We start from the raw sequence: 25,652 nt of genomic DNA on the forward strand, positions 1-25,652 counted from the left end.
TTTGCAGTGGTGATGGACAGGTTGACGGACGAGGTCAGACAGGAGTCTCAATGGACTATGATGTTTGCGGATAATATTGTGATTTGTGGTGAGAGTAGGGAGCAGGTAGAGAAGAGCACTGAGAGGTAGAGGTATGTGCTGGAGAGAAGGGGAATTAAAATCAGTAGAACTAAGACAGAGTACAAGAGTGTGAATGAGAGGGAGGGCAGTGGAGTGGTGCGGTTGCAGGGAGAAGAGTTGGTGAAGGTGAAGGAGTTTAAGTACCTGGGGTCAACAGTGCTAAGTAATATAAAGTGTGTTAGAAAGTGAAGAAAAGGGTGTGGGAAGGGTAGAGAAGAGTGGCTGGAGTGATTTGTGATAGAAGGGTAAAAGTAAAATGGAAATTTATAGGACTGTGGTGAGACCTGCGATATTGTTGGTTTAGAGACAACGGTGTTGACTAAACGACAGGAGGTGGAGCTGAAGGTAGCAGAGCTGAAGATGTTGAGGTTTTCATTGGAGTCATCAAGTGATGACGATGTACAGGATTATAAATTCGTTTTTTAGAGGGACAGCGCATATAAGGACGTTTTAGGGACAAAGCAAGATAGGCCGATTAAGATGGCTTGGACATGTTCATAGGAGAGACATTGTATATATCGGTAGGAAAATGCTGAGGATGGAGCCACCAGGAAAGAGGTAAAGAGGAATGCCAAGAATCAGGTTTATGTATGTGGTGAAGGAAGACATGCAGTTAGTTGTTTTGAAATAGTACCTCTTTATTGGTTTTGAGTTTTTGCCTGATTCTTTTTATTTTGGATGTTGAAAGCTTTCCTTTTCTCAGTGCTTGGCCATTGGCTAAGATATATCTTCTTATTTTGCTAATAAAATGCTTACTTTTACCAACCCTCTCACTATGTAATTTCTAGAGTAAACCTTATAAAACCTTTTCAGTAGTTACAGTAACTCTACATCTTATGCGGTCGCTAGTAGGACATCTAAAGCCAAACAAATGTTAGTTTGTTAAATGTATGTTAAATGTCTTCTGCTACAGAATAATCTAAATCTACAAAGACCTTTAAGGTTTTCACCAGAAGGGTAACCAAATAATTTTTGAAAAAGCCTTTAGACAGATGACGAATTTAAAAAGCCAATATTATTTGTCTTAGTATGATGTTGTTCACACACTGTCCGAACATCTTTAGAATGCTATAGCAAATAATCTACAATTCTCTATGACTACAAAACATGCCAACAAAATGTCCCCCTACAGCATAACAGTTATTTTGTTTTCGTTTGTGACCCATCAGTACCCATTTAGGGTTTAGACTTAAAGAAAAGATTATTCGAAAGATTTATTTAAGAAGGAAAAACAAAACCATTGATGTAATAATAGATGCACATTTTATTAAAAATAAGCTTGTTGTCACCACCGAAAACCTAAGAAATTAATACCAGGAGTCCATGATACGCCTCATGCTCATGAACCTCATGCCACCGTAGTTCCTGAAGCTCCTGTACTCTCCAGGCCTGAAGTACCACATCCTGCCTCTGTAGTGGGGCTGTTCATACATGAGCCAGTGACCGTCCATCACATTGCAGGACATGCAGCCATTGGACCAGTGGTAGCGATCCATGAAGGAATCACAGTCATCCATCACCTCATTCATCTGTCCCATGAAGTTGTCCCTCTCATAGATCCTCATTCTGTAGGATCCTCTGTGCTGTTTGGGAAGAGAACAAACAGTGTCATTTTAGAGCCAAAACATCTACTGGGATAATATGTATCATAAAATGGATGTTACATCTAATAACATACCATGGGGATCATGCGGCAGGACCTGATGCAGTTGTTGCCCCAGCCCCACATGTTCATGTAGTCAGCGTACTCGCCCCTCCTCATGAAATACTGGTTTCCCATGTAGTTGGTGCGGTCGTAGACCATCCAGCAGCCGCTCTCCACCCTGCAGGAGTGGCAGCGGCTCATGTAAGAGAACATATCGGAACAATCACCAGTGCACTCATAGGAGCGCCCCATGAAGTTCCTGTCCTCATAGAAGATCACCTGTTTTGGTTACATGTGATTCAAAGTTTTATAGCAATGCAGTCCTCAGTGGCCTATTTTCTTACTATTTTAAATGTTTTTTTATACATATAAAAATTGTAATTGTATTCGGTGCTTACCTTGCCCATGATCGCTTGCTTAGCTTTCAAAGAAATTGACATACTGTCTGGTTTAACCTTTGCTTTTATACCTGTCCAGAACCAAAGAGTCTTTGATTCCTATTGTAAAAACTCCTGACCAAGCAACACACCACAGAGGCCCATAAAGAGCTGAAGAGTTCCACATTCTTTACTTCTCCAGAAGTCACCAGAGTGACTAGAAAAGATAATATATGGAAGCTTTACACAAAACGGACATTTTAATGTATATGTTTTTGCAGTGGTGATTAGAAGAATAGGAACTAAAACATTCCATCTATTGGATGTTGATCTAATTAACCAAAGCCTTTTAGAAGTAAAGAAACAATAAAGGAAACTACATGTCTTTGTTAAAAGACTAATAGAATTGCTTGAATAATTGTATGGCTATTAAGTCATAAAGTATATATAAACGTGTTTTTATATTTCAAAATGTATACAATTTTCAGCATTATTATTTAACACACTGTACCAGAACACCTAAATATCTATACTCTGTCACTATTGCAGCACTATGAACAGACACAATGCATATAAACCTTATTGATATTGTTTATAACACGGTTAATAGCAAAGTTTGCAAAGGGTTTTCACCATTACCAAGTTCGTTGAAAGGCAAACTCAGATCTTAGTCTGTTGCAACATGAGTTCAGATGAAGACACTTCAAGACATTCATGCAAACCCAAACCTCTCTCCATAAGCAACATTTATGGAGTTTATTATTTATCAAAAATGTTCAAAGAAAGTTTTTGACTCTCAGTAATTCCACTAGGGTTTGTGGTTAGCAAAGAATGTTTGCATAACCTGTACAAACCATTTAGACATGAAATTCATGCAATAACTTTTGCTCATTTAAAATAAAGAAAATCTTGGTTAAAAGGAATGGCTCAGAGTATTAAGTATCGACATGCAAATTAATAATAATAATTGATAGATAGCAGTTATCCAGTCATGTTTTTTTTAAATGTATTTTAACCAATATAACTTTCTGTTAAACTCACAGAAGCCACAGCTGATGTGATCGCTTCAGTAATCACTGGGGAATTAAAAGATCTTGCGATATTTGTAAAATAAGCTATAAACAGTACATATTTTTACAATACTAACATAAAAAAATCACTCCAGTCCAAATCAGACACAGATCATACTTTCAAATAAACAAGCCAAAATTTATATTCTGTTTTCACTTACTATTAAGCCTTACACACAGAAAGCCAATGAAAACCAAGAGGGATCAGGCTGTTGAACCCCTATCACCTTTACTTCATTTTTATGTTAAGACTCCATAACTAATGTGGGGCACTTGATAGTAGAGTTTGGTAATGGCACAACCTCTGCTGCTGACACCAGAACTGATTACTTGGACCTTCAATGTTATGAGACTGAGCCCGAGTGATTATACTTACAGAACAAAAATAAAGGGTCCTCCTCAATAAGCTCCTTATCCATTGCCTCTTTTGGCAAGATTTTCTGCTTAACCCAGCCATGTATGTTGCTGCCTGGAAGAGTCTTGACAAAATTATTTCTAGTTCAGTATCCTCGGATGGATTGGGTAGGATCTGCTCATTATTTTATTTGAGTAAATATTTTCAGAATGACCCAAAACTCTTGTTCAGGAAAAAATCACTAGTTTACCTTTAATGTGTGGTCAGGCCTTTCGGCCTTGTCCATTAATTTTCTAAAAATGCTTCCCTTGCCATTAGAAATCCAGTTGTGTTTCAGGTTTTGTGACTAAGCATAGGTGGATGAGTGGGCTTTATAAACCATCTATATCAGTAATACTTTAATTTTCCTCTGTTTTTTATTATATTTTGCACTGTTCCTGTTTGTACTGTTTGAATGTCTCTGTTTTATGTAAAGTATTTATGTGAGGTCAATGGACATTCAGATGACTTCCTTCAAAATGTTAGTTAAATGTAAGTTTATATAGGTAGTATTTTTATACAGATCAGGCATAACATTATGACCTCTGACAGGTGAATAGAATTACACTGATTATCGCTTCATCATGGAACCTGTTAGTGGGTGGGATATATTAGGCAGCAAATGAAAATTTTGTCCTCAAAGTTGATGTGATAGAAGTTAGAAGCAAGTTTGACAAGGGCCAATCAAAAGTGGTCCAAGGAAGGAACAGTGGTGATCCGGTGACAGGGTCATGGACGGCTAAGACTCATTGATGCACGTGGGGAGCGAAAGCTAACAGACGAGCTACTTAACCTCAAATAGCTGAAGAAGTTAATGCTTTTAATGCTCGACTGGCCAGGATTGTTTTGCCAGCAAAATGGGGACTAACACGATATTAGGCAGCTGGTCCTTATGTTATGCCTGATTAGTGGCCATAAAGTTATGCCTGATTGGTGTATTTGCAAGTTTATATAGGGTATGTGTTTATATAACCTCTTTATGTTTTATGTTTATATTCTTATGCCTATATACATGCATACCTTTCTCCATATATGGTGGAATGACAATAAACTAAGTTTGAAATCGCAATAATAAATGGTGTAAATTGTGACGCCTTTGTGAGTAAACTTGCATTTATTAAATTTGGCCAAAACTAAACAAAATTGTAAATCAGCTTAACATAGCACAAGTGCACTGGCTACAGACCAGTTAAATCAGAATAAGATGAAGAACTCTTTTCTATGCTTTAGTGGATGTATTCATGTATATTATTATAAATAGTTCAATGCTGGAAAATTCTGTTAAGCCCCTTTTTACCATAAAACTCCAATATATGGTCATACCTTTTGCTCTAAAAATGCCTCCACTTTGCTACCTTTCAGCAAATATAGAATTTCTGACTAGTAATTTTGAGGTGTATGTAACCTGGTGACCTGGTGATGCATTTAATTTAATTGGGCATTGAAAACATCTGTCTAAAAGACGCTTACCTTACATGAAATTTAGCAAAGTGCAAGTGCTTACTATTTTGGGAAAGCACATCCAGCAGGGTCAGGTGTGGGCAGCTGATGTAAAGGTGTTTGCCATTATTTGCTTCCCCTTGTCACATTTGGCTTGTGTTATTATTGTGCTTCTGTACATGCTGCTCAGTGTTGTTTTTAAGGTGGTGGTATTTACTGTGTTTTTATTCATAATTAGGTCGTTTCAGCAATGTTGCAAGAAAAGTTGAGATGTGAAGCTTATTTGCATTTGTTTTGAAACAACCAGATTGAAGACTCTAGTTGTGATGTTTACTTTTCACTATTTTGAGGTTTAACCAGTTGCTTAACAATAGTACAGCAAAAATTGTGGTCTGTACTAATCTGGACCACGTGCATGTTGTGCACCCATGTTTATTTTTTGCTTTTTCAAGTAATTAAACAATAGACTACACCACACAGATGGTAATCCATTCTATTATATTTAGAAAAGATCTTAGGTCTGATTCAGATGGTCTATAACAGGAAAATTATAAAGAGTGTAAAAACTGGATTTGCTTTGTTAGAGCAAAACTTATACTGGCTTTTGCTCCCAACATTAGAGTGAAAACAGCAAGCTTCTGGAATTTTTCTGCCTTTTTGTGCAAACTTGTGCCTTTCTTAAATACTTAACCAATATTCAGCTCATCCTGATTTGTGATTACTGAATCTGCAATGATAAGCACAAACATTTTTTTAGTTTTTTTACCTCAGCATTAAGTTTAGGCTAAGAGTGTAGTATTAATGTTTAATAGCACTTTTTTCAGGGACAAAGTTCACACTTCAGGGATTTCCTTAAATGACTTTATTGGAAATAATATTTTACTTAGATTTGATTATTTTTAATACCAAGAGTCCATGATACGCCTCATGCTCATGAACCTCATGCCACTGTAGTCCCTGAAGCTCCTGTACTCTCCAGTCCTGAAGTACCACATCCTGCCTCTGTAGTGGGGCTGCTCATACATGAGCCAGTGACCGTCCATCACATTGCAGGACATGCAGCCGCTGGACCAGTGGTAGCGATCCATGAAGGAATCACAGTCATCCATCACCTCATTCATCTGACCCATGAAGTTGTCCTTCTCATAGATCCTCATTCTGTAGGATCCTCTGTGCTGTTTAGGAAATAAACAAACAGTGTTATTTTGGCGCTAAAACATCTACTGGGATATATGTTTCATAAAAAGGTTGTTACATCTAATAACATACCATGGGGATCATGCGGCAGGACCTGATGTAGTTGTTGCCCCAGCCCCACATGTTCATGTAGTCAGCGTACTCGCCCCTCCTCATGAAATACTGGTTTCCCATGTAGTTGGTGCGGTCGTAGACCATCCAGCAGCCGCTCTCCACCCTGCAGGAGTGGCAGCGGCTCATGTAAGAGTGAATATCAGAACAATCACTGGTGCACTCATAGGAGCGCCCCATGAAGTTCCTGTCCTCATAGAAGATCACCTGTTTGGGTAGAAAATATAAATATAGTTTCAAAGCAAATTTGTAAATTGTAACTTAGTAGCTTTAAATATATATATATATATATATATATATATATATATATATATATATATATATATATATATATATATATATATATATATATATATATATAATTCACTAGACAACTGTTTAAAATGTGATGCTTACCCTCCCCATGGTTTTGGTGACTTTTTTGGTTTGTCTCTTTCCACTTGTGGTTTGACAACCTGTCTAGCCCTGCTATTTATACCCAATAGTTCCAAACTGACACGTATTGTAAAAAAATCCTGACCAGTAGTAATGTTAAGAGGTGAATAGGGACCATGTCCTATTCTTTGTTTGTCATATACAAAGGACAGTTATTTAAATGGCTTACATTGGCAAGAGAATGCACATGTATTTACACCCTTCAGGAATTTTCCTTATAACAATTTGTGGTTTTGTTTTCTTGTATCAGATCTGTTGTTTATTTGCGAGGCAAAATGTGTTTGCAAAGACAGGATGTTGGGAGCACAAATTAATATTGTTGCCCCCTAAATTTAGTGCTATATTTGAGAATATTGGGTCCTCAGAGTATCAAGCAGCTGATTTTCAAAATTTAAACGATGGACAGTGGAGAGAGAGAGAGACAGAGAGAGAGAGAGAGAGAGAGAGAGAGAGAGAGAGAGAGAGAGAGAGAGAGAGAGAGAGAGAGAGAGAGAGAGAGAGAGAGAGAGAGAGATATTTTAAATGCTGGTTCCTATCTTGTCATTATTCTATTACATTTGAGCTAATCCTGTGTAAATGAAATCCCATGCTACACTTTACAATAGTATCACCCAAACAAATCCTTCTACTGCTACAGTTTTCCTTCATAAAAGAGTAAAGAAACCTTTCTAGAAAACTCGAACACGGCTGAAGTTTCATTCCACTTTAAACGAAATGTGTCAATTATTGATCATAGTGTGTAATCCCACATCATATTAAACAATATATTCTACACTAAAGTTAAAAAAGGGTAGTAGCTCTAGGTCTGTATTGATGGCTGTTCATGCTTGCTGTTAAAGCAGCTATCCAGTGCTTCCAATCAAAATATAGCACCTAAAGGCTGTATATATACCATATATAAAGTGTGTTGCATTGCTTGTGAGATTACCCCAGCCATTATAAATAATGTACTGTAATACTTCATATACTATATATGTGGGGACATCTGTTGTATACTTTTATTGTATTCTGTTTGTCTGCATTGGTTTGAAAATAAATGGGAGAATAACTGCTTCTCTTCTCAAAACCATGTAGCTGAATTACTGTATTTATATTAAGAATAATTTGTTAATGCAGTTGGGGATTTGGTTGTTTGCACCCCAGTCAGTGTCAAAATGGCTGAGAGATGTAGAAATGTTGAATTTTATGCCTATATTAGGTATTACCCTTTATTATTGATCTCGTATATATTTAAAAAAACATATATACCACCTAATAGTAGTTCTAGGTCTGCCTTGGATACTTAGTTCATGGTTTGGTGGCATTTAATGGTTGCTAAGACTGAATAACAGCATGTGCAAATCATGATAAACAAGGACAATCAGTATAGGTACTGTACAGTGTAGAGGATGAATACTGCCTAATGTGTATGTAGCATTCAAGTGCATTATTAATCACTGCTGTCCTAATACCTCAAAAAGAAGGAAATACTAGTTTGTGAAAAACACAAAATAGTAAGAGGCATTTATACATTTATTAACTTCATTCCTAAATCCTGTGACTACTAGTTACATTCCCTGTGGTCTCATTTTCAAAAATCATCTGTTCTTTGTAATTAAAATGTATACAGTATGCTGTGACAAGCAAATTGTTGGCACTTGTGTATTGCTTCCTTTGAATGCATTTTATCCTAGCGAGGATGGAAGTGAATCTAGAACCTATTTTGGTTCATTTAGATGCCTATTTGTATTTTTTAGATATGTAGGATGAAAAATGACCACATTTCTGCTGAAAATTACTTTTGTTATCTTCTTTTATGTTACAATAGGCTGGGAAAACCTTACTGCGAAATTATCTTGGGAAATTATCTAAAAGATTTAACTTGGGAACACAAAAAAGGCATTAAAAATTGACCCATACCCACCTTCATCTCAAACTTTGTCTTATCAGCCAAAGGTATGACCGTATATTGGAGTTTTATGATAAACAGGGGCTTAACAAGATTTTTCAGCATTAAAATATTTACAATAAATACCTGAGTTTTTATTTATTTACACATTTTTTTATATGTGTCAAGAAGCTGATTCTGTACATGTACAGTATTTGTTTTTGATTGATATATTGACAATCCTCTTAGCAAAACATTATGTATTGTACTTGTCGGCACTACTGTCTTCTTGTTTTTCTTCTTCCCCTCCCCTTTTTGCACTAAATGTTGTACATTTGCACTTTGTGTTGTGAGTTTAGAGTTGTGTAGTTCTGTGTTCCCTGTGTTTCTTTTGTTAAAATATGTTGTTTGCTGTTAAACTTTGGTCCTGGGGAAACATTGTTTCTTTCACTGTGTACTGCACTGAATATGGTTAAAATGACAGTAAAGCCTACTTAACTAATTCCTGTACCTGCCTCTGGCTAATGTCAAGAACAGCACACGTTTATCAATTTTAACTTATATGCAAAATATTAAATTCACATCTTTTGAAGAAATCATAGTGTTTATTCAATATTTTATTTAAATATTGTAATTGTTACACCATTTCTTTTAGTACCAGGAGTCCATGATACGCCTCATGCTCATGAACCTCATGCCACCGTAGTCCCTGAAGCTCCTGTACTCTCCAGGCCTGAAGTACCACATCCTGCCTCTGTAGTGGGGATGTTCATACATGAGCCAGTGGCCGTCCATCACATTGCAGGACATGCAGCCGCTGGACCAGTGGTAGCGATCCATGAAGGAATCACAGTCATCCATCACCTCATTCATCTGTCCCATGAAGTTGTCCTTCTCATAGATCCTCATTTTGTAGGCTCCTCTGTACTGTTTAGGAAAGAACAAACTGTGTCATTTAAGGGCCAAAACATCTACTCTTACATAAACATCTACTGGGATATATGTTTCATAAAAAGGATGTTACATCTAATAACATACCATGGGGATCATGCGGCAGGACCTGATGCAGTTGTTGCCCCAACCCCACATGTTCATGTAGTCAGCGTACTCGCCCCTCCTCATGAAATACTGGTTTCCCATGTAGTTGGTGCGGTCGTAGACCATCCAGCAGCCGCTCTCCACCCTGCAGGAGTGGCAGCGGCTCATGTAAGAGAACATATCGGAACAATCACTGGTGCACTCATAGGAGCGCCCCATGAAGTTCCTGTCCTCATAGAAGATCACCTGTTGAGTGTTAAGGGTCAGAATTAGCATTAAAAGAAGGGTACTGGTTCTTTTGGTAGAAAATTATTTTGACCAAATAAAAAATTTGGGACATTTGATCCTACCACTATAGTAGAATAAAAATGTGCAAATAGTTTCAATTAATTGTTGCTTCTGCAGTGCTTACCTTGCCCATGGTTATGTTGACTGGTTTGACTTGTCCAAGCTGCTTTCTCTAGGGAACTGTCCAACTGTCTGCTTTAACCTCTGTATTTATGCCTGACCGTAAACAAAACAACCATTGACCACAGGTGAGCTTTTGTTACATTTCTCTGTGACAGTGTTTCAGTAAACTTTTCAATGACCGTCAATGGCAGCACATATACTGTATATGTTTCACTAGTCAGCTATTTTGGACACTACAATCTATAGAATTTTTTTTTTCCTTTTGTGTCATGTGAATAGCCTGTACCTGCCTTCTTTAAATGCAGTTATTTGTAAAGTTGGCAAAATGATTCCGTAATAACAAAAATGCCTTGTCACTACAAGCAGTATGTTGGTCCCTGAGTTTTGTAGCATAGTCCATTCAGTAGTACAAATGAGGCTTTAGGGTATTATGCAGCAATTGCTCTGAGAAGCTTAGGTAGATGTTTTGGTGTGTCTAAATAGATCTTTATAGCAGTCAAAAAGAAATCTTTCAGAATGAACAAATAAAACAGACAAAACAACTGACATGCTGCTGTTTCCAATTTTAGCGTAACTTTATTCCCTGGTCAGTGGATACCAACAAAGTATCAACATATTCTTTTTTTTTATAATATTGTAATTCTTTTTTATTTTCCACATACTGGCACACAGGGCAAATCCTGTAACACAGATGGTGTTATTTAAGGCCGGATAAAAAGCCCAAAGATATATAATTTGATGTATTTGCCACACCAAGAAACCCTGAAATGTAATCCTATTTATCTCACTACACACCTCAACATCAATTATATAACACCACTACAGTATGTTGAGAGAGAAAGCTAGGTCTGTTTAAACACTGTCACCTGCTATTGTGAAGCTATACTCTGAGCCCACAGTTATATTATAATATTATATTATGAATATTATTCGTATATAACAGTGGCGTAAAGTATTTGAGTACTTAATTCATTTTTTAGTTACTTTCTATTTTTTACTGAATATCCAAGATATAAGAAACTGTTACTCTTTACTCAACTACATTTATGATTCAAGATACGTCCTTTTTACTCCACTATGTTTAAATTGACAGTGACCTGTACCAATTAGTTTTTTGCAATCGTCAGTCTGCTCTGAATATTTGTTTTAACTTTATTATAAAATGATTTACTTTAATTTTATTTGTTTATTGTATACTGATAGTGCTTCTATTTTCTGACACCTTTTCGAAAGATTGCTTTACTACTTTGTCTTTTTTTTTGACTGAATCTTTTGAGCTTTGTTTTATTCTGGCATGTTTAAGAGTCTGTTGTGTTGTGTTGAAATTACATCTCACAAATCAACTGTTTTTGCCATTTCACTAACATGTGCTGTTGTGTTGAGGACACTAGTGCATCTTTGAGCCAGTAATTAATTTGAGTGAATTACTCAAGTAATAGTAAAATCAGATGCTTTAAGATTTTTACTTATTTCATATTGGAATTGGTGACTTTTAACTTGTAATGGATTAAGTTTTGCAGTAAGGTATCTATACTTTTATTAAAGCATAATGTTCAGGTACTATTTACATCTCTGATATATATATATATATATATATATATATAATTCACAAAAAAAATCACAACAGTAATTGCTAACTACTTAATTACTTAAATTTTTTTTTATTTATATATATATATATATATATATATATATATATATATATATATATATATATATATATATATATATATATATATATATAATTATTATTTTTTTATGGTGCACTGAAGTTTTTATTTACAGTTTATATCATACTGGAAGATTTAGCTCAGCATTTCAGTGAGTGTCTGCCACTTGCTATGTTTGACAAATCTTTTAAACAATTTGATGAAAATGGAAATTTTATGCATTCCATTAATCCAGTAAAAACAGATTAGCTGTGAGTATACAATCATATGTATTGGTCTAATAAATGTCCATGTTAATGAAGTTATTTAGCCAAATGATGTCCATATAATATCAAAAGATGACGTGTATTCAAGTATGGATGCATTTTATTAATGTGCAAAACACATGTAACAAAATGAAGCAAAACGCAAGACATGATCATTGAACAACCAACAGAAAAGAGAGACAGGTAGTTTCTAATTGCACAAATCATGCGACATAGTTCATTGGAGTACAGAGCTGGTGGGAAATGTAGTTTCCCACCAGAAATGTAGTGTCTGTAACGCTGACACCTGGAAAGAAACCTAATAACTATGAGTGAGATTTGAGCAGGCTGGTAAAAAGACACTGCTGCTAAACATATACATAGAAAATTTAACTTAGAGAAAAATAACGATCAGAGCCAGCTGTGTTTTTTTTTTTTTTTTAATGCCCTGGTCAAAATAGGATTTGAATCAGCATTTGTAGTGCTGATTATACAATGCAACACTTTATTTTGACAACTTTTCATATTTATTTTAATGTGTTTATGAAATGTCAAAATGAGCTTAATTTAATAAACTGTGTCTTGCAACCAATTTAGAGTTTAAAGGTAAAGAGCTGAAAGGTCATAGTGTGGCTTTATCTCAAAACCTTGAATGATGCATTTTGTTTTACAATATATTGTAAAAACAATGTAAAACAACAATTTAATTACATGCTAAATGTGATGTCATTATTAAAATGTTATAGGATGTCTGACTGTGGAAGTTAACTACCATAACAAATGCTGCACCTTAATCCATGATAGTGCACCTAAGCTTGTGCTAATGGAGTACATACTGCGCTTCAGTACTTCCACATGGAGTGGTTTATAAAATGACATTTTTAAAAACATATTTCTGGAGATATGGTGAGATTATATTGGAGGAAAAACACAAATGTATTTCTGTATTGTAAATAAAAAAAAAAATTTATTGACACTTTTGCTTAGTTTGCATTTAATACCAAGAGTCCATGATACGCCTCATGCTCATGAACCTCATGCCACCGTAGTCCCTGAAGCTCCTGTACTCTCCAGGCCTGAAGTACCACATCCTGCCTCTGTAGTGGGGCTGTTCATACATGAGCCAGTGACCGTCCATCACATTGCAGGACATGCAGCCGCTGGACCAGTGGTAGCGATCCATGAAGGAATCACAGTCATCCATCACCTCATTCATCTGTCCCATGAAGTTGTCTTTCTCGTAGATCCTCATTCTGTAGGATCCTCTGTACTGTTTGGGGAAAAAAAACAATGGCATCAAAATCAAATTTTTTGTTAAAACTTTACTTTCTGAAACTCTATTTGGAGATCCAGTTACACACCATGGGGATCATGCGGCAGGACCTGATGCAGTTGTTGCCCCAGCCCCACATGTTCATGTAGTCAGCGTACTCGCCCCTCCTCATGAAATACTGGTTTCCCATGTAGTGGGTGCGGTCGTAGACCATCCAGCAGCCGCTCTCCACCCTGCAGGAGTGGCAGCGGCTCATGTAAGAGAACATATCGGAACAATCATTGGTGCACTCATAGGAGCGCCCCATGAAGTTCCTGTCCTCATAGAAGATCACCTGTTTGGATATGAGGATCAGAATCAGTTTAGCTTATACAAGTTCAAATACATGAAACAAGTCTTTGGATAATTTTACCTTGCCCATAGTCATGATTACTGGCTTGTCCAAACTGATCCACCTGGTGAACTGACATCCTGCCTGGTTTAACTGTTGTATTTATACCTTGACGGGACTAAAAAATATGCTATGTCTACTGGGAAAATTCACGAATATGCAGCTGAGCACAGAGAGATTTTGTTACTATTTGAATGACACAGACAGTTTTTGAAAGGTTTCTACTAGCAAGACAATACATCTGCTGTACCATGCTATTTTGGTCAGCGCATGCTATAGACCTACCAGAGCCATTTTAATGTTTGTTACTTTTGAATCATAAACGTTTTTTCTTTCTTAAAAATTATTTTAGTTAAAATTAAACAATTACACAAAACAATTCAAATTGTCCACTATAACAATTGTAGAAATGATATAGCTTTCCTCTAAGAAAATATTGTCACCAAAATCATGTGCAAATTATTGACACCTTCAAAAATGACACACCAACCAGGCATAACATTATGGAATTAAAACATTATGAGCGGTAAAGGCACCTGTGAGTAAATGGGATTTATTAAGCAGCAAGTGAACATTTTGTCCTCAAAGTTGATGTTTTTAGAAAGAGAAAAAAATGGGCAAGCGTAAGGATTTAAGAGAGTTTAACAAAGGCCAAATTGTGATGGCTAGACGACTGGGGCAAAGCATCTCCAAAACTGCAGCTCTCGTGGGATGTTGATGGTCTAGCAGTGGTCAGTATTTATAAAAAGTGCTCCAGTGGGGAAGCATAGACAGGGTCATGGGCTGCTAAGGCTCACTGATGCATTTGGTGAGCGAAGGCTGGAGTATGTGGTCCAATCCAATTGACAAACTTCTGTTGCTCAAATGGCTGAGAAAGTTAATGCTGTTAATGCTTGGTGGGTCAGAACTGTTTTGGAAGCAAAAGGGGGACTAACACATTATTAGGCATAAGTGTAAATATAAATAAATAAAATTTTGGAACAGTTGATAATTACAAATAAAGAAGTGGAAGGATGGAATGATAGATGGATGAATAAACAAACAAATTAATAAATAAATACTATGTCAGGTTTAAAACAGTCATGAATTTATTTGTTGTATACAACACTGTAAATAGGAAGAGGTAGGAAGTGGTAGCTCAGTAGTGAAGATGTCTGTTTTTTTGAAAAGAAGGTTATGAGTGCAAATTTCAGCACCACGAGCTACCCAGCTTAGGCCTTGAGCAAGGCCAGTAACTATGAAATATTCAGTTGTATAATGAGATAATTGTAGTTTGCTTTGTGGTGTCTGCTAAATGTCATAAATGTAAAAAGTAAACAAAGCCACTCTTTATTTAGCAGCACAACATACCGAAAACTAGCAACTTAATTGATCGCTGTTTTTCAATTCCAATGTTAACTGACCTTTTTGGTTGTTTTTTAATAAGCTATCATATTGTTTAAAGAAGGAATGCTACTATAGACAAAATATAATCACATGTGTAATCCGGCCAACTGATCCACAATCCACTAACTGAGAGTCTGCATGTTGGCAGGAAACCCTTTTTTATAGGGGCTGTAGCAGACAACCAGCTGCTCTGACTTCAACCACAGTTCTGTCCTGTAGATGTATGTGTCCAGTTGGTTTAGCTTCTACTGGTCAGGGGCTTGAAAAGGAAAAAAATAGAATGTTTGCAGCATGAATGAAAAATTGTAGGGGAACCGAGGGCACTGAGAAAGTCACTTTCAATGCCGCAAGTGAACTCCAGGAGGGACAGGGCCATGTAGAAAGCCTGTAGGTCCCCGATCCTTTTCAGGGAAGATACAGCCAGAAGAAAGGCAGTCTTAACTGACAAATACCTAAGGGCCACGTCAGCCAATGGCTCGAAGGGGGGCTTTAAGAGAGCCTCCAGCACTAAGGCCAAGTCCCACACAGGCACTCTGGGTCTTGTCCCGGGCCTCCGCCTCTGGATGCCGCACAGAAAACGTGTCATCAGGGGGTGTTTACCCTGTAACTGCTCAGCAAGCGGAGCACAATAAGCCGTGAAAGCAGACACTTAACCTTACATGGTCAGTGGAGACAATTTTGAGGCAAACTACTTCTGCAAAAACTCCACAACTGTACCGACCGGGCAGTTAAGGCCTAGAGATGCTAGCCATGCTTCTAGCATTGCAGTGTTCCTCCCAGACCTCAAAGACCACCACGTGCTGTACATTAACCATCAGGGGGTCTGCCCTCATGCCCCTATACAGGCTGGTACACCAGATCCTCCTGTGGGCCCAGGAGAAGCTCCTCTCCTTGAGAGCAGCATACATCCTGGGCCGGTTAAATGAAGCAGCAGATACCCTGTCAAGATAGGGGTTAAGACCCAGGAAATGGCGCCTCCATCCTCATGTGGTGAAGCAGATTAGGAAAAATTCGGCAAGGCTCGAGAGACAAATTCGTCAAGTCTTGCAGGGTCCCCTCTGGTTCTCCCTTACTTCTACAGCGGTCGACCCAAAAAGTTTACGTGTCCACCATTTTGGCATATCATGCCTCCATGGCGGGGCAATCACTGGCCAGAGACCTAGAGGCTAGTGACACATTTTTTCCACGGCACCTAAAACGCCTGTTTGGGACCTGGCCGTTGTGCTGGGGGCTCTGTCTGAGCCCCTCTTCAAGCCTTTGGCCAAGGCAGCTTGGAGACACCTCACAGTTTAGACTTATAGGCCATTTGCTCTCTGAAGAGAGTAGGAGACTTAAAGGCCCTCTCTGTGGCCCCCCTACTTTCTGGAGTTTACTTTAGGTATGGCCTGTGCCTTTTTGTATGCTAGAACTTGTTACATACCCAAGGTGCCCTCGGCCATCCTACGACCTGTTAGGCTACAGGCAATCTATTTTTCTGTGTTTTAGGCCCCAGCCCAGGAGAAGCTAAACCAAGTGTGCCCAGTACGAGCACTGGACACTTACATCCACAGGACGAGTCTCTGGAGGAAGTCAGATCAGCTGCTCGTCTACTAAGGCCCTCTGAGGAGAGGCCTCTCTGCTAACAAGCAGATCCTGATGAAATGGATCATTGATGCTATTGTATCCTCTTATACGTCCTTTGGTCTCCCCACTCCATTCGGGGTCAAAGCTCACTCTACCCGGAGTGTGGCAGCCTCAAAAGCTGGATCCTCTGGAGTGTCCCTCCAAGACATCTGCAATACTGCGGGCTGATCCACCCCGCTGACCTTTGTCAGGTCTTATAACCTTGACCTCAGTGCCACTCCTGGCCCCTCTGTCCTTTCGACCTAGCTTTGCTAATACACATTGTTTAAGGATGGTCAGTCTGGCGGAATTGGATTCTCGTTCCCAAAGCTTTGCGATGCAGCGTCTCGTTCCTTCAGGGAACTAGGGTTACATATGTAACCTAGAGACATTATTTGCTTTTGTCACATCCGCTTGATATTGTCTGGAAAAAGCAATGTGAGATCTGGGCTATTTGGGCAAAAAACACTATTGCTGGAAAAAAGTTACATTTGAAGCAAAAATTTGAAGCATTCTCTCAGTCAGCTACATCTTTTTGAAATAAATGTTTCTCTCAAAATAAATAAGTTTAATATATTATTGGAGTCAGAATTAAAAAATGCTGGTTATACATTGTTGATTATGAATTTTGTTTTCATATTGATTTTAATGTGTTTTTGAAATGTCAAAATGTGCTTGATTAAAATAAAATGCTCTGCAATCAGTTTGGCTTTTGAAGTTAAATAGTTGAAAGGTCATAGTGTGGTTGAAGTGGCTTTATCTTAGAACCTGGAATTAAGTATTTTTATGTGTTTTTAACAACTTTATAAATCATGAATTAATTACAGGACATTTGACTGGCTTTATATATATTGCTGCAAAATAATCACCACAGCAAATCCTTCATCCATGATAATCCATCTAACCTTATAAGGTCATTGGAGGACATAATGTGATTCATTACTCTCACATGGAGTGATTTAAAATGAGTTACTAAAATTTACTTTAGGGAGATTATGTGAGATTATTAGGAACACACAAATGCTGAAGAAAAAACACAAATACACACAAATGCAGACCTGTTGGTAATATTCTCAATGATCAAAGAGCCAGCAGAGACTTTGCAGGCACTGAGCAAATTAGATTGACATGGCAGCACATAGAGGCTAAAATTTGATTGGGCAAAAAATCTAACATTGACATACACGTACTGTAAGCAGTGCAGCCAAAAGAAATGCTACGAACTGAAAAGAATAAACTGTTGGGAATAAATTAATAATTTTTTTGGAACAGATATTAGAATTTAGGCTGTAAATGTAAGTCAGTGTTTCTGATAGTGTTTAGTCCAGCAGAGAAGGCTTTGCTGGCCCTGACCGCCCACCACTAAAGAGAACATATCAGAAAAATCACTGGTGCACTCATAGGAGCACCCCATGAAGTTCCTGTCCTCATAGAAGATAACCTGTTTGGATATGAGTATCAAAATCAGCTGAACTTATACAAGTTAATATACATGAAATAATTACTGGTTTGGCTTGTCCAAACTGATCCACCTGGTGAACTGATATCCTGCCTGATTTAACTGTTTAAGTAGACAGGACTAAAGAATATGCTATGTCCACTGAGTAAATTCATGAATATGCAGTTGAGCACGAAGGCCTACAGAAAAACTTTGTTACTATTTGAATGACAGAAGATTTTTCGAAAGGTTTCCACTGGCAAGACAATACACTCTGCTGTACCATGCTATTTTGGTCAGCGCATGCTATAGACCTACCAGAGCCATTTTTATGTTTGTTTCTACTGTATCATAAACCTTTCTCTTTTTAAAAAAAAATTATTTGTTTCTCTTTTCTGACACTGTCAAAAAAACAGTTTTAGACAGTTTCTTAGACCCTCAAACACTTTATTTCTTTTTAATAATTTTTTTTTTTTATTGCCTTTGTTATTATCACACTGCAGTATCTGAGCATATTTGAGAATTAAGCCGTGTATGTAGTCAGTTTGGATGTGTAAGTTAAGTTAAAATTAATCAATTAAACCAATTACACAGTTTTTTAATTCTACTGTAATCTGACCTTTTTAGTTGTTTTTTAATAAGCTATTATATTGTCTAAAGAAGGAATGCTACTATAGACAAAATATTTGGCAGATTCTTTGGATAAGACAAGAAGTTTCTGAACATCAACAAATTGGCTTGTTTAATATAAAGTTGGTACATTCCCTTAAGACTGAGAGCATCTCAGTTCTTTGCTTTTGGCACATCCGCTTGATATTGTCTGGAAAAAGCAATGTAAGTCAGATCTGGGCTATTTGGCTGAAAAACACTGTTGCTTTTAAAAGTGCTTGAAAAGTTAAATTTAAAGCAAAAATTTGAAGCATTCACTCAGAGTGAGCTACTTTGATCTTTTTCAAAATCAATGTCTCAAAATGAATTAGTTTCAAATATTATTGGAGTCAGAATTTAGAAATGCTGGATATACATTGTTAGTTATGACTTTGTTGGTGATTTTTCTTTGTCATATTGATTTTAATGTGTTTATGAAATGTCAAAATGTGCTTGATTCAATAAAATGCTCTGCAATCAGTTTGGTGTTTGAAGGGAAATAGTTGAAAGGTCATTGTGTGGTTGAAGTGGCTTTATCTTAGAACCTGGAATTAAGTCTTTTTATGCTTTTTTAACAGCTTTATAAATCATGAATTAATAACAGAATATTTGACTGGCTTTATATCTATTGGTGCAAAATAATCACTACAGCAAATCCCTCATCCATGATAATCCATCTAATCTTATGAGGTCATTGGAGGACATAATGTGATTCATTACTCTCACATGGAGTGATTTTTAAAATGAGTTATTAAAATGTACTTTCGGGAGATTATGTAAGATTATAAGGAACAAACAAATGTTGGAGAAAACACACAAATGCTATTTTTGAATTTGTTTTTATTATTTGTTATTTATTGACATTTTGCTCAGTTTGCATTTAATACCAAGAGTCCATGATACGCCTCATGCTCATGAACCTCATGCCACCGTAATCCCTGAAGCTCCTGTACTCTCCAGGCCTGAAGTACCACATCCTGCCTCTGTAGTGGGGCTGTTCATACATGAGCCAGTGACCGTCCATCACATTGCAGGACATGCAGCCGCTGGACCAGTGGTAGCGATCCATGAAGGAATCACAGTCATCCATCACCTCATTCATCTGACCCATTAAGTTGTCTTTCTCGTAGATCCTCATTCTGTAGGATCCTCTGTACTGTTTATTAATAAACAAACTGTCATTTTAGGGCAAAAACATCTACTGGGATATATGTATCATACAAAGGATGTTTCATCTAATAACATACCATGGGGATCATGCGGCAGGACCTGATGCAGTTGTTGCCCCAGCCCCACATGTTCATGTAGTCAGCGTACTCGCCCCTTTTCATGAAATACTGGTTTCCCATGTAGTTGGTGCGGTCGTAGACCATCCAGCAGCCGCTCTCCACCCTGCAGGAGTGGCAGCGGCTCATGTAAGAGAACATATCGGAACAATCACTGGTACACTCATAGGAGCGCCCCATGAAGTTCCTGTCCTCATAGAAGATCACCTGTTTGGATATTAGGATCAGAATCAGTCAAGGTCTTACAAGTTAAAATACATGAAACAAGTCTTTGGATAATTTTACCTTGCCCATTGTCATGATTTCTGGTTTGGCTTGTCCAAACTGATCCACCTGGTGAACTGACATCCTGCCTGGTTTAACTGTTGTATTTATACCTGGACAGGACTAAAGAATATGCTATGTCTACTGGGAAAATTCATGCATATGCAGTTGAGCACAAAAGCCTACAGAGAGATTTTGTTACTTTTTTGTATGACACAGAAGATTTTTGAAAGGTTTCCACTGGCACGACAATACATCTGCTGTACCATGCTATTTTGGTCAGCGCATGCTTTAGACCTACCAGAGCCATTTTAAAGTTTGTTACTTTTGTGTCATAAACCTTTCTCTTTCTCAAAAAATTATTTGTATCTCTCTTCTGAAACTGGCAGAAAACTGTTCTAACCACCCTTAAATACTGTATTTCTTTTTGTTTAACCACAACAGATTAATAATTACTCAATAATTATTTAACTGTAAACAGATATTGTTTATTTAACATCTAGCTGGACTGCATTTCATTAGTTCTGTACTCTGTAAAAAAAAACTAAATTAAGAATCTTATCAATCTAATCTAATCCAGATGGCTTTGCATTTTACTTAAATCTAACTGAAGTGTAACCATGACTTGAGTTCAAGTATAAAAAAAAACAACAATAACAACAACAAAAAAACAGGAGTCTTTGATTTATTTTACCAAAGCTCTTTTAATAGTCTGGTGACTCCAAATGGTAAACAAAATAGTGGAAGTTTAACTTTATAAATCACAAAATAAGAATCAACTTAATTAGCTCGGAACATGATAATACAGCTATCAATTTTTAGCCTTTTTATTATGAATGTAAAAACTTTTTTTTATTATAGGTTAGGTTTAAATCTGTACATCTGTTAAAAAAAAAAAAAAAAAAATAAATAAATAAATAAATAAATAAATAAATAAATAAATAAATAAATATTGTACATTTAATGTTTTTTAATTGGCATTGAATGGTATGAATAGATCTTTAAAATTAGATTTATTGCTCGGCCAAACAGATTACATTCACTCTAATCAGAGCTTTGTTTGTACATGCCATGACAGAATCATGACAAGGTTATCCAAAAAGATATAAATGGCCTTTTTGTCCAAGATGTCTCAATGTGACGATCTGTCTCAATGTGTTCCTGGGCACCATAATGAACATTCAATAGCTCGCTGTCTGGTCTGTCTCAAACTGTTGCCATAAGCTGGCATAATAGAGTGTATAAAGAAAAATGATTCAAGATACAAGACTTTTTAAAACTTTCTGGATAATGTAATAATAATAAAAAAGAATTCTGTTGAAGAATAAATTAGGACGTCCTCACATTTAATCTCATTTAAAAATCACACACAGGTGTATCGCATCAGTTGCACAAGATTAAAACATCGTTACTCAGCTTTTTGAAGGAGGTTTGCCCTATTTAAACCTCAGACTTTTGGTAGATTGGTGTGGTTTGTCCTGACTGTTCAAGTGAGAGTAACCACCATTATGAAATCAAAAGACCTGTATGAGGCCTTTAGAAAGAATATTGTAGCAGCTTATGAGTCTGGTAAGGAATTAAAAAGAAATCTTAAAATAATTTGAAATCAGCCATTCCACTCTACAGAAAATAGTCTACAAGAGGAGGACATTTAAAACGGCTGCCAACATGCCCAGTTCTGGCCGTCCAAACAAGTTAACCATGACAGCAGACCGCAAGATGCTAAAAGTAGTCACTAAAAACCTACTGCAGGCTCTTGCTACTGTTGATGTAAAAGTGCATGCCTCTACAATTATCTAAATACTTTCATGGGAGGTGTGCAAAAAGGAAACCTTTGCTCTCTAAGAAAAACATGAGGTCAGACTAAAGTTTGGACAGAGAACATGTTTGGCATAAATCAAATACAGCATTCCAGTAAAAGAACATCCTACCAACTGTGAAACATGGGAGTGGAAGTGTCCTGGCTTGGGGATGCTTGCTGCAGCAGGATATGGCCAGTTCTCCATCGTAGAATCCACCATGAATTCAGAGGGTGTTTGAGGAAAATGTGAGACCATCTCTAAAAATATTAAAGCTGAGGCAGAACTGGACCCTGCAGCAAAACAATAACTCAAAACACACCAATAAACCTACCAAAGACTGTCTGAACACTAAGAAATAGAGAGTCCTGGAATGGCTGAGTCAAAGCACAGATCTTAATCCCATTGAGATGATGTGGGGTGACTTAAAACGTACATGCAAGAAACCCCTCCAACATCTCACAGCTAAAAGAATTCTGCGTTGAGGAGTGGGGCAAACTTTCCTCAGACTGATGTCTGAGACTGGTAGATGACTACACGAAGCATCTCACTAAAGTTATTTAGCCAAAGGGGGTAACACTAGCTATTAGGGGTGGGTGTCCTAACCTTTTCTTTAGTTAAAATATAACCTTTTTGTTTATCTTTTGTTTAATGAGTAAAACAAGGTTATTTTTTGTTGTTTACCTGGAATTACATCACATTCTTTTCCAAAAAATAAAAACAAGATTAGACATTGATATGGGAAAATTTCTTAATAAAGAACTGATTATTTAATAGGGTGTCCTACTTTTTTCACATGACTGTGAAAACAGACGAGTGCTTCCAGCATTGCTTTAGAGGTTGCAGAAGCGAAAGGTCTGTTTGTCAGTGATCAGTCAATACGCCGCACCCTGCAACAGGCACATGCATGCCCGCATGCCCGTTGTCTCAGAACGAAGCCTTATTTGAAGGTGGCTCACAAAAAAGCCCACCAAAAGTTTGCTGAAGACATCCTATCCAAGAGCATGCTTTACTAGAACTATGTCCTGTTGTCTGATAAGACTAAAATAAACTTGTTTAGCTCAGATGGTGACCAGCATTTGTGGCAACGTCCTGGTGAAGAGTACCAAGAAAATTGTTTACACACAAGCATAGTGGTGGTAGCATCATAGTCTGAGGCTGCATGAGTGCTGCTGGTACTGTGGTTCATTAAGGGAAACATGTGCTGTGACATTCTGTGGAGAACATGGTGTCCTGCCTTTAGAAACTGGGCCGAACGGCAGTTTCCAGACAAAATAACAACCCCAAACATGCTGCCAAGATGACAACTGCCTTGCTGAGGAAGTTGAACGTGAAGGTAATGGAGTGACCGAGTATGTCTCCAGACCTGAACCCTGTGAGCACCTGTGGTGCATCCTCAGGTGGCGTGTGTCTAACATCCAGCAGCTCTGTGATGTCATTATAGAGGAGTGGAAGAGGATCCTAACAACAACCGGGGCAACTTTGGTGAATTCCATGCTCAGGAACATTAAGGCAGTGCTGAATAACAATTGTGCTCACACAAAATATCGACACTTTGGACACAGTTTTGACATGTTCACTTAGGGTGGATTTTTATGGTATTGTCTCTTGAGAAGATATACTAAAATGGTTGCTAAAATGTGAGGGGGAGAAACTGTATATATATATATATATATATATATATATATATATATATATATATATATATATATATATATATATATATATATATATATATATATATATACATGTGTGTATATATTAGTTTTTTATTCCTTGAGTACAACCGAAAGCCAAATCTCCATCACAATGTAACAGCTCCCTTGTCTCTACTATGTGCTATGTGCCAGAAATATCTCCACATCCAAACTTCCTCCCAGCACATCTAATGATGCAACAGCAGGAAACCTGGAGAAAGTGACACCAGCTGCTCGTGGCAAGCACTTACAGCATCTGATTAACAGCAATACATCATGTGTAGGGTTAGTGGGTTATCCGATTTCCTTCTAGCTTACCATCTACACAGGACACTTTGCTAATGGCCGCCTCTAATTGCTCATTCACTGAAGCAGGTTAGTGTTTTTTTTTTAGCCAATGTGCTATTTATAGCTGGCTTCCAAGCCAGTGTAAATATGTTCCCTGTTCTGACAAATAATCAATACCATAACAGGTGAACACACATTGACCTTGTCTGCTAGATTAAAACTGTGTACTGCCAAGCTTTAACTCACCAGGAAATCTTTGTTCAGTGTGCTGAGTGTCGTTTGGGACTATTTTCAGCTGCTTGCCGGTAATATTATCATTTTTAAACATTTTTAATTTTGACAGTTGCAGTCGGAGTAGATTTGAGACACAGCACTATATCGCAGAATGCACCTGATAAAACGTTGGACAGTTGATCATTAAAACTCTAACAAAAATCTTAAGGGAGTTTTCATTTCTATTTTTTGCTGAGTCAGAATCATTTTAGGGTTTTTGCTATCTGGTTAAGTATGGGGAGAGGTGCACATTGCACAAAAATGCATTTAGCTAAGGCTAATGTAGGGCTGAATTGCTACAAAAATTTCCTGCAGTTGATAGTCAAACCTATGCCCAAATTATGTGGTGAAATCACAAAAAATAACCCAAGTGTAGAGAACATGAGGGCAGTTTTGAAAAAAAACGATTATATAATTCTATAATTATATAAATAAATAATGTTTCAGTTTTGTAGCCAGCATTTCTTTTTATTCCTTTTTGCTTTTTGGCCCAAATATTCAGAACACATTTCTTTGAGCTCATAAAAAAATAAATAAAAAGTCTGCATCCCATAATACAGTGTGTCTGCTCTGCTTTTTGCAGTTGAGTCGATTCAATATCGACTTTATCACTTTCTCATTACAAGCAAACCATTCTAAACTGCAATGGGAAGCAAGTTTAGGAAACCCAATAGCAAATGTTGTGTTTTCACCTTTCTAAAGAACACTGAGGAGAAAACACCCTCAGGGTTCAATTCAAATCGACAAAACGTTGCATTTTTCAAAGCCGTTCTCCTGTCATTTCTTACAGTATCACAGTGTTTACATTCAGAACACCACGAGTTTGTTTTGGTGAAATCATGCGAACAATTTGGCCTGTGATATGTGAAAAAAAATCTGCTTAGTTATTGAAAACTTAGAGATGAATTTTGATTTGTATCCAACTAGTTCTCTTCCCCTCTTAAATATGACGGCCGTAGCATGATTTGACAGTTATGTAAACGTGTTAATGCAGACTTCTCACCAATTATGTGGTGTTGGAAGGGTAATTGTAAAGGCCAAAAGTGTTGGTGTGTGTGCCAGAGAGATGAGTCTATGTGTGCATGTAAAAAGGTGTTATAAATGAGTGCTGAGCGCACTTTCACAGTTACTACTGTTTCGTCACTTCTCAGGACAAGTGAAAATCACCTACTGTATATAAAGAGCTTGGAAATACACATAGCACACAGAGACACATACATATTCCTGAGAGTGCCATCGTCTGAGTTTGGTGCTGTACTAGCCTCCAAAAACATAGCAATGTACTGA

General features: G+C 37.2%; 4 protein-coding genes across 4 annotated transcripts; all 4 read right to left on the reverse strand.

Annotated features, from left to right (window-relative positions):
• Positions 1-1,412: 1,412 nt before the first annotated feature.
• LOC310721201 (gamma-crystallin M2-like) lies at positions 1,413-2,187 on the reverse strand. Its single transcript, XM_083532610.1, has 3 exons — positions 2,164-2,187; positions 1,799-2,044; positions 1,413-1,703 (listed from the first exon to the last, which is right to left on the reverse strand). Exons 1-3 carry the CDS (start codon positions 2,170-2,172, stop codon positions 1,428-1,430), a joined length of 531 nt encoding a protein of 176 aa, XP_083388736.1. The 5' UTR covers positions 2,173-2,187; the 3' UTR covers positions 1,413-1,427.
• Positions 2,188-5,945: 3,758 nt separating this feature from the next.
• On the reverse strand, positions 5,946-10,183 carry LOC310721541 (uncharacterized protein; the record flags this gene model as incomplete). The annotated part of the gene is made up of 6 exons (XM_083533325.1): positions 10,107-10,183; positions 9,695-9,940; positions 9,309-9,583; positions 6,751-6,793; positions 6,316-6,561; positions 5,946-6,221 (listed from the first exon to the last, which is right to left on the reverse strand). The coding sequence occupies exons 1-6, from the start codon at positions 10,113-10,115 to the stop codon at positions 5,946-5,948; spliced, it is 1,095 nt and encodes a 364-aa protein (XP_083389451.1). The 5' UTR covers positions 10,116-10,183.
• Positions 10,184-13,013: 2,830 nt separating this feature from the next.
• LOC310721617 (gamma-crystallin M2-like) lies at positions 13,014-13,768 on the reverse strand. The gene is made up of 3 exons (XM_083533403.1): positions 13,706-13,768; positions 13,382-13,627; positions 13,014-13,290 (listed from the first exon to the last, which is right to left on the reverse strand). Exons 1-3 carry the CDS (start codon positions 13,718-13,720, stop codon positions 13,015-13,017), a joined length of 537 nt encoding a protein of 178 aa, XP_083389529.1. The 5' UTR covers positions 13,721-13,768; the 3' UTR covers position 13,014.
• Positions 13,769-19,583: 5,815 nt separating this feature from the next.
• LOC310721616 (gamma-crystallin M2-like) lies at positions 19,584-20,408 on the reverse strand. Its single transcript, XM_083533402.1, has 3 exons — positions 20,330-20,408; positions 20,006-20,251; positions 19,584-19,914 (listed from the first exon to the last, which is right to left on the reverse strand). The coding sequence occupies exons 1-3, from the start codon at positions 20,390-20,392 to the stop codon at positions 19,639-19,641; spliced, it is 585 nt and encodes a 194-aa protein (XP_083389528.1). The 5' UTR covers positions 20,393-20,408; the 3' UTR covers positions 19,584-19,638.
• Between the last annotated feature and the right edge of the window lie 5,244 nt (positions 20,409-25,652).

This window comes from Silurus aristotelis (genome assembly GCF_946808225.1).
Source record: "Silurus aristotelis genome assembly, chromosome: 27".
Lineage (NCBI taxonomy): Eukaryota > Metazoa > Chordata > Actinopteri > Siluriformes > Siluridae > Silurus > Silurus aristotelis.

Bases quoted from the DNA above. Each gene is read 5' to 3' on its own strand.
- LOC310721201 (XM_083532610.1), bottom strand. The intron at 1,704-1,798 runs GTATGTTATTAG...CTTCCCAAACAG, and splicing joins CCTGCCGCATGATCCCCATG to CACAGAGGATCCTACAGAAT.
- LOC310721617 (XM_083533403.1), bottom strand. The intron at 13,291-13,381 runs GTGTGTAACTGG...TTCCCCAAACAG, and splicing joins CCTGCCGCATGATCCCCATG to TACAGAGGATCCTACAGAAT.
- LOC310721616 (XM_083533402.1), bottom strand. From the start codon at position 20,392: ATGTCAGTTCACCAGGTGGATCAGTTTGGACAAGCCAAACCAGAAATC. The intron at 20,252-20,329 runs GTAAAATTATCC...ATATCCAAACAG, and splicing joins AAATCATGACAATGGGCAAG to GTGATCTTCTATGAGGACAG. The intron at 19,915-20,005 runs GTATGTTATTAG...ATTAATAAACAG, and splicing joins CCTGCCGCATGATCCCCATG to TACAGAGGATCCTACAGAAT.